The 15227-nt window shown below is 28.4% G+C and overlaps 3 protein-coding genes across 4 annotated transcripts in view; 2 read left to right on the forward strand and 1 right to left on the reverse strand.

Annotated features, from left to right (window-relative positions):
- Positions 1-5648: 5648 nt before the first annotated feature.
- On the reverse strand, positions 5649-7702 carry LOC127072444 (glutamate--cysteine ligase regulatory subunit). Its single transcript, XM_051012884.1, has 6 exons — positions 7288-7702; positions 7040-7102; positions 6782-6899; positions 6496-6695; positions 6286-6400; positions 5649-6201 (listed from the first exon to the last, which is right to left on the reverse strand). Exons 1-6 carry the CDS (start codon positions 7372-7374, stop codon positions 6050-6052), a joined length of 735 nt encoding a protein of 244 aa, XP_050868841.1. The 5' UTR covers positions 7375-7702; the 3' UTR covers positions 5649-6049.
- A 728-nt stretch (positions 7703-8430) lies between these two features.
- LOC127072445 (transmembrane protein 14C) lies at positions 8431-9469 on the forward strand. The gene is made up of 3 exons (XM_051012885.1): positions 8431-8747; positions 8940-9129; positions 9207-9469. The coding sequence occupies exons 1-3, from the start codon at positions 8672-8674 to the stop codon at positions 9265-9267; spliced, it is 327 nt and encodes a 108-aa protein (XP_050868842.1). The 5' UTR covers positions 8431-8671; the 3' UTR covers positions 9268-9469.
- A 247-nt stretch (positions 9470-9716) lies between these two features.
- The window catches only part of LOC127072443 (ornithine decarboxylase-like), a 7538-nt gene continuing 2027 nt past the window's right edge, over positions 9717-15227 (forward strand). Inside the window, exons 1-9 of one of the 2 annotated variants that reach the window (XM_051012881.1) lie at positions 9717-10084; positions 12844-13017; positions 13140-13385; positions 13481-13557; positions 13655-13828; positions 13911-14250; positions 14326-14540; positions 14623-14831; positions 14955-15227. The exon at positions 14955-15227 is cut by the window's right edge and continues 2027 nt beyond it. In XM_051012881.1, the coding sequence (XP_050868838.1) occupies positions 13199-13385; positions 13481-13557; positions 13655-13828; positions 13911-14250; positions 14326-14540; positions 14623-14831; positions 14955-15174 (1422 nt within the window). In that variant the 5' untranslated portion in view covers positions 9717-10084; positions 12844-13017; positions 13140-13198 and the 3' untranslated portion in view covers positions 15175-15227. Of the gene's footprint in view, positions 10085-11566; positions 12070-12843; positions 13018-13139; positions 13386-13480; positions 13558-13654; positions 13829-13910; positions 14251-14325; positions 14541-14622; positions 14832-14954 lie in introns of those variants that run through there. The other variant, XM_051012882.1, reaches the window with a different exon arrangement.

Raw genomic sequence — 15227 nt, forward strand, 5'->3', positions numbered from 1 at the left:
GGAGAGAAAGATACAATCAAGAACTTCACTTGCCTTGATTTTATAGATCAAAACAGAGACATAGATAGCTAGATCGAGAGAAAGAGAAAGAGAGAGAGAGAGAGAGAAACAACGAGCAAGCGAGCAAGTCAGTGAGATAGAGAAAGAGAGAGAGAGAAAGAGAGAGAGAGAGAGAGAGAGAGAGAGTGAAAGAGAGAGAAAGAGAGAGAATGCGTACGTAAGGTGTCGCGACTTCCTCCTCTTGAAGTCTCAGGATAACGAGAAGAGGTGGTACACACCTGCCGTATACAGAAGGAGGGACGATGGAAACATTTTTTCTTCTTTCTTTCTCTTTTTTTATTTTATATATTTTTTTATTTTTTTTTTTTTTTTAGTGCGGTAACTCGTATACCGCAAAAGTTAGTAGATCGAAAGGGGAGAGGAAAGAGGAAAGAGAAGAAGGTAGGTAGGTAGGTAGAAGAGTTCCCTTTTAGTCCTATGTATTGCTTACATATACATACATACATACATATATACATACATACATACATACATACATACATACATACACACATATATATATATACACGTGTCTCTTTTCTACTCACTCTTTACCATTTCCCTATCTCTCTTTTTCTCTCTTTTTCTCTCTCTCTCTCTCTCTCTCTTTTGCTCTACCCCAAACTTATTTATTCCTTTCTCCTTTGGTTGGTTCCCTTTCTTCTTCTTTATCTTCTTCTTCTTCTTCTTCTTCTTTATCCTCTTCTTCTTCTTCTTCGTCTTCTTTATTTCTATCCTTTTGCCCGTTTTCTGCTTCCGCAAACGACAGCCGCTTATTTATACCCCGTCTTTGCATCGCGTCGGGACCCTACCAGAAGGGAGCTTTTGCGTATACTCTGCTACTCCTGCTGCTGCTGCTACTTGCTGCTGTTGCTGCTACTCCTACTGCTCCGTTGGTGATGCTGATGCCAATGCAGAAGCTACTTCGATCCTTGCTGTTTACTCTTCTGATCTCTCTCTCTTTCTCTCTCTCTACTTTCGCTATCTCTCTTTTTCTCTCTTTTACTCTTACATACACGCGTCTTTTCCGGATCTTTTATCTTTCTCTTTTCATCCTTTTGTCTCTCTCTCTCTCTCTCTCTCTCGCTCTTTTTCTCTCTGATTCTGACTCTAACTCTGTCTCTGTTTCTGCTTTGTCTCCTTCTTTCTTTCTTTCTCTCTTCCTCTATTTCTCTTTCTCTCTTCTCATTCTCTTTCTTTGTCTTTCTCTTTCTCTCTCTTTTTATTTTCTTATTGTGGTTAGGGAGAGACATCAACGGGTAGGAGGTACTTTGCTCAGGAGCACATCCGTGAGATGCGGTCGATGGCGAAGGGCAATTCCGCGACTGCATCACCTGTCAACGCCAGGTTGGATCGCAGCAGGTACCAGCAGGTCTATATTACATGCGGCATGCGGCTACCACCACTACTAATACTAGAACTACTACTACTAGTATTATTACTATTATTTAGTAATATTACAATTACTACTGGTAATACTATTTAGTAATACTACCATTACTAATGATCATACTATTTATTAATACTATTATTATTACTGATATTATTCATATATATTAATATTACCATTACTATCGAGAATACTATGTACTAATACTACTATTATTATTGATACTATTAGTATATATTCATACTGTTGTTATTACTGCTATTATTATTTCGTACTAATATTATTATTATTGATACTATTAATATATTATTAATACTACCATTACTACCGATAATACTATGTACTAATCTACTATTATTACTGATCGTTATTACTGATATTACTACTATGCACTAATACTATCGTTGTTATTGATGTTATTAGTATATATTAAGTACTATTATTATTACTATTCATATCCTCGGTTTTATACTGCATATTAAATTTTTATTCTAATCAAATCCAACAGATTTGGAAATCTCATTCGTCCATTCTTTTTCAGTTTTAATCAAATTTAGTTTCATCAGTTTTTCAAATCAAATATTTTAACCAATATTTAAATAAAGAATTGAATTTGAAAATCGGTATATTACATGCGACATATAGTTACCATTAATATTAATTTATTAGTACTATTAGGTATAGTATAGTTTAACGGATTCTTATGACATAATACAATAATTAACATTTATTTGTCATAGAAAAGAGCAAAATGTTTGTATAATCAGGTTTTAAAGAAATTAAGAATTTTCTTTATGTTTTCTGGTTTATTTGTATTTGTTTATTTATTTATTTATTTTTTTTTTCATAATTTTGAAGATAATTTATTATAATATTATAGATTATATTTTCTTCAAATTATTAACATACTATAATATTAAGATATTATAAAATATTATATGTAAAAATAATTAGATTATTATGAATCATTGAAATGTACATTCATTTCGTTATAAATATTCATTTATAATTCCTTACAATATTATAGGTTATATCAATGAATAGTTATCATTAATTAATTAAAAATAATCACTTTTTTATCTACTTCCTATCTTGATATCGTAAAAAAAAAAGAAATAATTAATGTTATTAATCATAAAGTTCTAAATATCAAATTCTTTAGATATTCACTGATAATTCTTTGTAAAAAAGAAATTTCTATTATCAATTATGTTCTTCAAATAATCAGATAATATATTCCAATGGATATTGTAAATTAAATACCTTTCTACTGTTTTTATTCAGTATCTTATAATAAGATAAAAAACATATTAAAATGTCAGACATGATCAAAATCTAAGTATATAATTTTATTACATAACAATTTTCTTGTAAATTATCAAATTTGATATTGAATCTATCCAATTCAATTTAAATAACGTAAGTACAATAAATTGATTAATAAATCTTTCAATACATTAATAACGAATTCATTTTCTAACAAATTTCTATTCACAATACAATAAATTTTACACAAACTTTATAACGATATAAATATTGTCATCAATCTAATATACACTTGTATCTAAAAATAAAAATTAATATCCCAAACAATGTTATCTATATATCTTTCCATCTGTCTCTTTTTCTGAACAGATAAAAGCTACAAAAAGGAAGTCTTGGCTTTTCCCATTTAATCATTATCATTAAACGACATGCAATCCATTTAAAAATAATCCATCGATTAATTCAATCAAATCAATCAAATGGCTCGATTTCGATGAAGTATACAACTTAATCAATTCCAAAATCTTTCATCAATTTCTCCAATTAGTTTTTATCTCTCGATGACTGCTGTGAAACAAAAACTTGATTCAACGTATCTAACAAAATTAACAAAGATGAATGATACCTCATATCAGAGTAGATCGAGAAGATTGTCCCATGAAAATGGAAACTTCCGCATCGTTCATCAATCACAACAAGATGAAACAATAAATTTATAAAAAGAAACAATCCTCATATCTTTCCCTGGCTCGATGAGAAGAATAAGCTTCCAGCAAATTTATTTTATTACGTTCATGGATATAAATCATGATTTAAAAAAAAAAAAAAAAAAGAAAAGAAAAAAAGAAATAGAAATAAAAAAAAAGTAAAAAAAGAAAAAAAAAGAAAGAGAGAAAAGGGAACGAACTAAAAGAAAGGAGGGAAAAAAAGTCCAAAGTCAGAAGAGAAGCCGAAACAAATAAATGCTGAAAAGAGGAACAAAACCGACATTATGTGGCATTAACATACAAAGTATGTCAGAGCCAAGCTCCACAGGCATAACATAGTATCGTTGGGGTTCGCATTCTCTCTCTCTCTCTTTACTAAAGGAGGAAGGAGCTAACACAGCGGCTACTCTTTACACAGAACAGAACGAACGAATAAGAGAATAAGAGAAGAAGAGAATAAGAGAAGAAGAAGAAGAAGAAGAAGAAGAAGAAGAAGAAGAAGAGGGAGTAGGTTGAGAAAGAGAAAGAAATATTAGAATAACGAACATTGGAAAGGGACAGTGCGTATGTGTGGAAGAAACGAAAGAAAGAAAAGGACAAGAACGTTTACGTTATATCCACTCCCTTATGGTCCCGTTCTCTCCATCCTTTCCTCGTGTGGGCTCCCCTCGTTCTCCCTCATCACCCTACCCTACCCCACCCCCCTGTCTAACTCCATGATCCCTCTCTCCCCTAGCTCTCTTATGTCCACTGCCACGCGGTGCGGCTTAACGCAAAAGGGAGACCCAACGGCAGGAAAGGTACAGCAATGTAGGAAAGGGAGGAGGACCCAACAGCAGCAGAAAGGTAGCAGCCAATGTAGGGAAAGGGAGAGATTCTGAAGGTAGCTGCTGTACCTGTAGTTGCTGTAGCCTTAGCTGTAGCTGCTGTAGCTGTAGCTGTAGCTGGTGATGCTGGTGATGCTGATGATGCTGATGCTACAGCAATGTGGCTGCTACTAACAAAACGAAAACTTGTGCCGCATGTATGTATGTATGTATGTATGTATGTATGTATGTATGTATGTATTGTGAAAGACGTTAGGACGATGACGATTGAACACACGCATGTATATAGGTTCTTTTTTTTTAAATTTCTTATTCTTATTGTATTCGTAGTATTCGTAGAAGGAGAGATTTCTTTCTCGTTGTTATTATTTTGGATGGCTGTGAATGATCTAATATAGTTTTATCAATGAGTGATATAAACGTCTCTAAGGTGTTTTTGTTTGTTTACAATTTTCTTTTTTCTTTTCTTTTTTTTTTGCTAATTTGGAAAATTCTTTGCTTTATTTTATTTTTGATTTTATTATTATACCTGTGTGCTTATGTGTCTGTAATATTATATAAATTATTAATATAAATTATTAATATTATTCTTTAAACATTTTTCTTTTTTGTTTCTGTCTTTTCTTTTTTTTATATAAAAAATTTCTTTTATTCATTTTGCAAATTTTCTGGACTTTTTTATTTAATAAGAAAAAGTATTTTTTTCTTTTTTACTTTTTTAATTTTAATATCTTGACAATATTAATTATTTATATTATTGGTTAATATATAATATATATTTTCTTTTTCTTAATTATTAAAATTTTTATAATATAGAAAATTTATTTACTTACCATGCAAATATTAGATGAAACAAATTCAATGCTTGGATACAAGTGTAAAGAATCCTTGGTGTTCTTAGTAGCAATGGTTACAAAATACCTATGATCAAATTTATTAATTTATTTATCAATGTATTCTATTAACATATTTGAAAAATTTTCTAAACTTTTATTTTAATATAAAAATAAAGAAAGAAAATTTATTTACTCTTACCATTAATGGATTAGATGAAAAAGTTCAGAAGTTTAAAATAGAAATACAATGATCATTGAATCATGCTCGAATGTATCTATCATACAGCCAACACTACTTCAATGTCTTGTCACTTTTGTTTGCAATAGTTTCTCTTGAAAATTTATGCACACTGTAAAACATTTTTCTTATTTCAATCAATCGTTTCATGACTTTTAAATTAATATTTCTTTGATGATACTAAAAGTTAATAAAAATGATATAAAAACAAAACTATATTCAATTATAGTGCGAAAAGAAGTTATAAACTACCATGCATTATATTAATATTTAATTTGTTTATATATTTTTAATATATAATATGTTAATTAATTATGTTTAATTATAATATTTTTCTAGAAAATGTTAAATCAGAAAAATACTTTTATTTTAAAAAATGCATTTGCCATTGTGTATTTACACTCTATAAGTACAACTTGTGCTGCTGCTCGAGTACAAGTATTGGGAATACATAATATCACATGTACATATATATATGTACATACTAAATATATGCATATATGTATATGTATATAATATATATGTGTGTGTATATACATACATACATATATATATATATATATATATATATATATAATACTTCTAAAATTACTTTCTGTTTTATATATACTTTTTTCCAGATATTAAGTAGCATTCAATTAAACGGAATTTTATATTAAAATATACATTTGTGATATACCCACAAAATTAAAGTACATACAAGATCACCGAACGTTATCTAAATCGTTTTCTATAAATAACCATTATTAATTACACGTTAATAATTTTTTAATATAAATTAAGTATCCTTTCGAAGTTAATATACCACGACATTTAAGATGAATTTGATATTTAACAACCCAGTGTAGTGACACTGGCAAACCAAATATTTCCTTCAATACGTCTTCTGGTAAAATTTCTACAAATTAAGAAAACTATGTTATAGATTATAAAAATAACAATAATAATTCATTTATTATATATATTAATTAATAATATTTACCAGATGGGTCGCTGTGAGTTAATAACTGCACATCATTCGCTTTAGAAAATTCTTGTAAGGCTGGCGGAACAATGCAACAAGTAGCTAAATTAATTTGTACAATATCAGGCTTGATCTGTATAAAAATAAATAATCCTTATCTATACGATTATAACATAATTACAATTTATGCATATAAAAGAAAAAAAGTATATATATAACATCGCTTACATTGGCCCATTGAAAGAATTCGATAAAAGTATTAGTATTTAAGTCACTCAATCCAACACTAGACAATTTTCCAATTTTCACATATTCTTCGACAGCTCTCCATAAAGATTTTAAAGACGTTAATATATCTTCAGAATCATCTTTAATGCTATAAGCAATCACCAAGGATTCAATCGTATCCGTGTTCAAATTCTCAAAGACTAAAAGTTTTGACTTAATAATACTTATATATTTAAAGACAATGCATATATATATATAAATATTTTATACATATATATTCACATACCTTTATTTAATGCATCCTTTAATGTGTCAGCTTCAGGAGACGAAACAAAAACTTTTACAGTTACTTTCAATTCTGCTCTTTCAGTATTTTCAATACCAATATCTCCTATACCATTCATCTATATATAAAATGTTAACATTATTGATATATATATATATATATATATATATATATATATATATATATATATATATATATATTAATATCTTATCTTTAACTGAATAAACTATTTGAATATCAAAATAATCATTTACTTACAAACACGATATTGTCTCCTTGATTCTCTTTCTCTCTCAAAATGATCTTTAGCGTATCTACTAACTAGAAAAAAGAAAAAAAATACACATACTATTATTTGACAGCATAGAATATACATAAATTAATAAAATTAAAAGATCAATAAGCATAACCTAACTAAAAAGAAAAAATGAAAGATGTGATAGACATATTGAAAATACGATGACATATTGAAAAATTGTTCTTAAAAGTAATAATTGTTTACTAACCTCATCTCTTGTATTCTGACTGGCCTTTTTTTTAGCTTCATCTAAAGAAAGTATATTGCCAGTATTAATTAATAAATTGCGAGACATTTTAATTAATTAAACAAATAATATTAAAAAAGATATAATTTCTTTTTTCTTTTCTTCCTTCCTCACTCTCTCTCTCTCTCTCTCCCTCTCTCACTCTCTCTCACTCCTCACTCACTCACTCTCACTCTTTCTCTCTTTATGTGAAGTATTCACTATTGCGTGATATTGGAAAATGTGATATTGACAATTACGACACTCAGTAGATAAAGAAAATCTACTCTCTGACGAACTGGTATTATCCAACCATTAATCATACGACATGATAGTTGTTTTTCAAAAGTTATCGAGTATAGAATGACAATTCAATTGTGTCATGTGCACACAGTGAGTTATTCAAAACTCTTACGTCATATTTTACGTATTATCTATGATATATGGTAAATATAATATGCTGACTGATAAAATTATTGGAAGTTAATTATTAATATTTAAATCTTTAATATTTGAATCTCTAATTGGTCATAAATTTAAATAATAAGATTATTAAAAAAAATAAAATAATAATAATAATAATAATAATAATAATTTACGAAAGACTGATCTTTGAAAATTTGTTACACTTCCATTTTGTGTTTAACACGTGCCAAATTATTATAAAGAAATATGTATATATTAATTTTACCAAACGATAATTATCGTTATAAATAAAACGATATGTAATTAATAAAAAATAAAGATAAAAAACGAACAAAAGGATTCTAATTTTTCATAAGTTAATAAGAGAAATTATTGTTATTATTTATAGAAAACTCATATTTTCGTAGAAGAAAATTCAAATTTCGCGGAATTTTCTTTCATGGATACGCCCATGAGAAACAATAGTTATTATAAATAAAATAATAAATGAAATTCATAAAGAAAAAAAAGAAAATCTCAATCTATCGTAAATTAAACTATCACATATTGTTCCAATTAATTAACAAATACAAGATTTATTGTATATAACCACATAAAAAAAATTAAATTTCGCGGCATTTTGATACAAAGAATCTGATTGGTCAGTAACAAAAAAAAGTAGATTTTATCGGTCAATTCGACGAATGAACTATCATTGTTCTGTTTTCAACCATATAACGTTCTAGCATCCTATAAAAACAAATCGAAAATTAAAAAAATAGTTACGGTGTTATCTGTTAAACAAAATGTCAACTCTCTAAATCAGTTAATCCACGACGTTGAAGTAGTGATAAGCAAAAAGAACGAATATTGATTATCATTATTGTTCCTTAATTAGTATAATCATTCGAGTAGGATTGTGACCGGTGTAATAAAAAGAAAGAAAGAAATTGGAAAAAAAATGCCGATTGATATTCCTGCATTTGCTTATGCCGCAGCTGTTGCCGGTGGTGGCATTTTAGGTTACGTAAAATCACGTAAGTTTATTATTATTATTTTATATATATATATAATGTATAGTATTACAGATATTGTGATCACTTTATTAAATGATTTTTTTTTTATATCATGTACTGTTAAGATAACTTTGCGATAAGAAAATATTGTATAAACAACGTATAAATTTTTGCAGTTAGACTATCATTCTTATTGGTACTTACTTTACACAGATTCTATTCCATCACTTGCTGCTGGTTTGATTTTTGGATCCGCACTTAGCTATGGAGCTTTTCAAACATCTATGGATCCTACTAATGTTGGAGTTTTGTTAGGAACAACTACAACGTTAGGTGGTCTTATGGGATATCGTTTTTATAACACTGGAAAGATTATGCCAGCTGGAGTGATAACGATATTAAGGTATATGTGTATATACATATCATCTTTTATTTTAATATAGAATAAAGATAGAGTAACTTATTCTGTTATTGTTACAGCGCTGTAATGATGGTAAGGACAGTCACAAGATATTTTTCACCACCTGTAAAATCAAATTAAACTACCAGCATTAAACAAGTACACATACACATATATATATACATATATAATCCAGTCTCAAATGTAAAAAAATGTTTTATTCAGTTCAAAAGTATATATACATATATATATATGTTTATTTCTTTATGTAATTATTGCAGTAATCATTTCTATGTATAATATACTTAGAATATTTTTATAGAATAAATTGAATGTAATCTTATTCATTGTTATATGATAATAATAATAACAATGATGATAATAACAATAATATAATCAACCAATCATATTACAGTCTTGAGTATCGATTAAGTACGAAACAATCCTATTGGTTAACTTACGACGTAGTTGCGATAATAATGAAACCCGATTGGTCGGTGTAAGAAAAGGTTAGAATATCGTAGGAAATATCGAGAAATCTCGAACGTACGATTAATCGATTCTATTATTAAAGAACGTCTTTACGAACCCATCATCGAGACTCATTCTTAATGGTGGTTGTGTGTTCGGTTGGATGGTGAATTCGCGATTCTTTGCATACTTTTGTTAATATATACGAAATAGAGGAAGTTTATTTGGAATAATATACGATCCATTAACGTTAGAATGTTCGTTCGTGACGCATAAGCTGTTACGAACGTTTAAACGAATGTACGCTTTCGATATTTTGTCGAAGAAGTCGTTCGCGATTCAATACCGTAAGCACTGGTCGCCGTACGAACGAAGTTTTCATATTTTTCGAACGTTCTGACTGATTTTTGGGATCAAGTCACCGAAAACTTCCATCATTCCGTCAATAACCGAGTGCCGACCCGCTGGGTGGCGATCGTTCGATAAGGTATGTTATTTTATTGTTACGTAGATATATACTTTTTAATGGATTTATTTTTATTATCTTTTTTTTTCTCTTTTCCTCTCTCTCTTTCTCTCTCTCTCTCTCTCTCTCTCTCTCTCTCTCTCTCTCTCTCTCTCTCTCATTCTTTTCTCTTTTATCTCTTTTTCTTTTTTATTCTACACAACGATGGAGGGGTTCATTGTTACGTCAAAAGTGTAACGTGTGATCACTTTTATAAGACATGATGATTCATATCACATGATATATTTTTTTATCTTTTGTTTGTATATAAGAAATTTTCGTTATTTTTTTTCTCATTATGCGATTGTATATTATTGAAAAGGTCACAGATGTTAAAGAGTATGGTTATTCCATGTACATGACAAATTTTAATATTTATAACTCTTTGTCATTATTAATTCTGTCTCTCTCTTTCTCTTTATATATATATATATATATATATATATATATATATATATATATAATATTTTTGATTACCTAGAAATCTCGATTACCTGTCTACATTATTTATTACATCGGCGTTAGATAGTTTTCATAATTTGTGAGTATTGTATTAAATCTTTGGGATTAAATATTCTCAATTAACGTTTAGATTAATTTTTTGTAACCGTTTGAAATATTATTCATATGTTTTCTATGATTTTTATCGAATTGACGTTAAAAACTTTTCTTGATCTTTAAGATTTCTAATACGATTTGTAAAACGAATGAATTTTTGAAAAGAAATATTTTTTTTTAGATTATTCTTGTTCTACTACGATATTATTTATATATACTTTCTGACGATTTATATTGAATTAATGTTAGAAACTTTTTCATGCGATCTTTGGAATATTTTGAAATTTGTTCGATTGAAATTACCAAGAAATATTTTTCATTTTACCGAGATATATCTCTCTCAAAAGCTATACATTCTTTGTTTCAAAACATTCATATCTGTACAACGATTAAACTCTTATATATTTGTATCTTGATAAGATGATGTTTATGGAACAGCTGCACATATATCTTTGACTCTTCTTGATCTGACGGTATCTAATTTAGTCTGGTATTTCTTCTTCTAACTAGTAATATCATCATTATTATTATATCAATTGAACGATTCTATTGAATGTATCTTTTAAATTCAAATGTAATACTTACTTTGTTAAATTATGTCTCGTATAATTAAAACTATTAAAATATTATAAATCAATTGAATAGTTTCTTTTAATTATATATGAAAATATTAAATGACAGATACATTATGTCATCCAAGTATTTCTAATCTTGTTATCTTTCAAGATGAAAATATGGTTTATAATAATAGAGAAATAATCAATTTTATACTTATCATTTATCAAATCATATTTGCTCACATACATACATATAGTAACTATACTAAGATAATAAAATGAAGTAGCTTGATTTGAAAATGATATCGTAATAGTATTTATATACCTTCTATCTTAATCTAATGATCTTGATAATATACGAGTATATTTTATCAAAGATATTTCCCTACCCCCTATGGATTCTGTTTCTGAGTGACGTGTGCATATTTCCCCTCTTCCACTTCTGATCAAAGTTTTATGGACCATGTACCTCTTAGCCGTCAGATAAGATTCATTACACACAAAGTAGTCTTGGAACAAGGCGGAAACTGCCTGATAATACTTATCTTATACGTATAAATAGTGGTCCAAATAATACTTTCTGATTCAGTATTCTTCAAAATTTTCATGAGTTTGAAAGTCTAATTCTGTTTAAAGTTTAATTTGAATCCTTTTTTGTTCTCACTCTCTTTTTAATTCGTGAATTCTTTTTACTTCGTGTTAATAATTATTATATTACATTATATTGATAATATATTTGAATTAACTTAAGAAAATAAAATAAATCAAATAAAAGAAGCACAATTTACGTGCTGCGAATTTTTTTATTGCATGTGTGATATACAAAGCACGAGAATTACGCTCCATACTCAGGTAGGGTATATAATTATAAAATTAAAATTAAAAATATTCGTTACTATCATTGTATAATCAAATTTTTATGTATATTTACTGGTTTTCTTAATATCTATAGATATTTTTTTACAATAAGTTATTTTGTCAAAGTATAATTAATTACAATAAATTTCTTTTAAATATTTTAATATATTTTTGGTATCAAACAATGTTCAAATAAAAAAAGAAATGTTAAAAATGTTTTGAATCGATTTTTTGTTGAAATTAAGTTATTACTATTAATTATTATTACTATTAATTTCATTAAAAAAAGAGTTATTTAAGTTCTGTGTATTAAGAATATTATGTTAATAAAATAATTATTATAAATTATAATTTCTTCAATATTAATTTTTACATATATGTATCTAGTCTTAGAAAGTTATAAATTTGATGGGCCATATCTCATCATCAATCATCTAGCATATGCGATAAGATAAAATATTTCTATGTAACGATTTATTGTTTTTCTCCTTTTTTTTATCTTATTACTAGAGATTTGTCTCGTTGATATTAATCTCTACATTATCATTTTATGGAATTTTTCTTTTATTAGATCTATATTTCATTTATTTCATATGCATTAAAATTATCAAACTTATTGATAGTATTATATGAAATATTTAATCGTACAATGTCGTACATATTGTATAGCGGCTTTAATGAATTTATATTTTTATTCATTCATTCATTCATTCATTCATTCATTCATTCATTCATTCATTATATCTTTCTTTCTTTTTTTATTTACAGGGTTCTCTCTGTGATAGGCTGGTAAGCCAGTCTACTGGTGGGTGTGCAACCAACAGCGGCAACTGGAAGTTGGCCCTGAACGCAGAGCCCCCGTGGCTTTGCTAGCACCCCCACAGTGATCTTGTCTTAATCCGCCTCCTCACGACTCAACCAATTCTTGTTGACAGCTGCCTCGTATGTGTACTTTTTTAATTAAAATATAAGACAACTTCGTGTCGTCTGATAATTTTAAACACTTACAATTTATATAAAATAATGATAATAATAATTATTATAATTTCTTTCTTTCCTTTTAGTTTGCTGCCTAGCCCCTACAGAGTACCATTTAAGTCTTTGAAAAAAAAAAGCATTCAACATGAAGGTAACAAATTTGGATGAACGTATCCATGTGTTGGACAATGACTCAAATGTCATGACCGTCATCAAAGATATTGCAATGAGTGGATTGCAAGAAGAAGCTTTCTATGTACTTGACATTGGAGATATTGTGCGCAAACATCAAATTTGGAAAGAGAAACTGCCACGCGTTGATCCATATTATGGTAAATTATAAATTTTATAGCAATTAAATTATTAATATATATAGTTTATGTATTATAACAATAATTAAAAATCTTATTAATCCCTGTAATTATAGCTGTCAAGTGTAACGATAATTTAATTGTAATTGAAGTCCTGGCTGCGCTTGGAATTGGATTCGATTGTGCTTCTAAAGTACGTATAATACTTAATTTATATATATATATATATATATATATATATATATATATATATCTTATATAAAATACTAACTTTTATATTAAATATTTAGACTGAAATTAATAAGGTATTAAGTACTGGAGTCGATCCATCCAGAATCATATTTGCTAATCCTGCTAAACCAGCTTCACATATTCGTCATGCTGCTGCTATGGGAGTTGATACAATGACGGTAGATAATGAAAGCGAACTGCATAAAATCAAAAAGCTTTTCCCAACGGCTAAGGTAATTGTCGTTAAACATGAATACCTATTTCTTCTTTTTTCTTTGAACAAATCAATCATACAATTCTCTTATTTTTCTACAGATTGTAATTCGAATTCGTTGCGATGCAGAAGTAGCTCAGTGTCAGCTCGGTATGAAATTTGGTTGCGATCCAACACAGGAAGCTCCTAATCTTTTGCGACTTGCAAGTATATTAAATTTGGATGTCGTTGGTATAAGCTTCCACGTTGGATCAGGATGTCAAGATCCACCTGTTTATCAACGAGCTATTCATCATGCAAGATTATTATTTGATTTGGCATCTGACCTTGGATTTAATCCATATCTATTAGATATCGGTGGTGGTTATCCAGGAAATAAAGGAAGTAGTATTGACAAAATTGCTGATGTTATTAACAAAGCTCTCGATGAATATTTTAACAGTGAGTAATAAATTGTTTCGAATTTTAATCAATATTGAATTAATTTTCCAAAAATAATAAATAATAAATATTTAGCCGATGCCGTACACATAATTGCTGAACCTGGTAGATTCTACGTAGCATCTGCATTTACTTTAGCCACAAGTATTCACAGCAAGCGTTCAGTACGTGGTGATGAAAATTCTCCAAATTCAATAACGCACAATATGTATTATATCAATGATGGCGTTTATGGATCTTTCAATTGTTTATTATATGATCATCAACGTGTAACACCCCTTCCTCTCAAGGTAAGAATAATCAATCAAATATCTATGATTGCGAAAGGATTTTTTATAATTAGATAAGAAAGAATATTTTTATTCATAATAGAACGGTTGTGGAAAAATGATTCCCTCAAGTATTTGGGGACCGACCTGTGACGGTCTAGATCAAGTTGTTGAAAATATTCTTCTATATGAGATGGATCTTGGCGATTGGATTATTTTTGAAAATATGGGTGCATATACATTGCCTGTAGCTTCACCATTTAACGGGTTCCCAGTACCAAAAGTTCATGTTGTTGCTGATGAAAGCATTTGGTAAGAACATAGAATGCTTTTTTTTTTTTTTACACATTGCAATAATAATTTTTAATTTATTATTTATTACTGATTTATTTACTTATTTCGTTTTTTTTTCTCTCTCTAATTTCATTTTTATAGGCTCTTACTGAAAGATGCATTACCCTTAACCGAAGATCACTTTGTAATCGGTAACACACCAGCTAACTTACGACTTGGCCTGGACATTGGAGGAACTGATATCGATGCATGGAATAGCCCAACCAGAATTGAATTGGCATCCGCTGAAATGTTAACAGAAGATGCAACAACATCATCGCCATTCATCTATGATTATGTTGAGGTCGATCCACTTAATTAATGTCTACAAAAAAGAAAAAAGAATAAGCAAACGAACAGCTTTATACGGTAAAT

The sequence above is a fragment of the Vespula vulgaris genome, chromosome 25 (genome assembly GCF_905475345.1).
Source record: "Vespula vulgaris chromosome 25, iyVesVulg1.1, whole genome shotgun sequence".
Classification (NCBI taxonomy): Eukaryota; Metazoa; Arthropoda; class Insecta; order Hymenoptera; family Vespidae; genus Vespula; species Vespula vulgaris.

Coding starts and splice junctions, on each gene's coding strand:
- LOC127072444 (XM_051012884.1), bottom strand. CDS start 7,374: ATGTCTCGCAATTTATTAATTAATACTGGCAATATACTTTCTTTAGAT. Junction 6,900..7,039: donor AAGGAGACAATATCGTGTTT/GTAAGTAAATGA, acceptor TTTTATATATAG/ATGAATGGTATAGGAGATAT. Junction 6,696..6,781: donor AAAGGATGCATTAAATAAAG/GTATGTGAATAT, acceptor CAAAACTTTTAG/TCTTTGAGAATTTGAACACG.
- LOC127072445 (XM_051012885.1), top strand. CDS start 8,672: ATGCCGATTGATATTCCTGCATTTGCTTATGCCGCAGCTGTTGCCGGT. Junction 8,748..8,939: donor TTTAGGTTACGTAAAATCAC/GTAAGTTTATTA, acceptor TACTTTACACAG/ATTCTATTCCATCACTTGCT. Junction 9,130..9,206: donor GGAGTGATAACGATATTAAG/GTATATGTGTAT, acceptor TTATTGTTACAG/CGCTGTAATGATGGTAAGGA.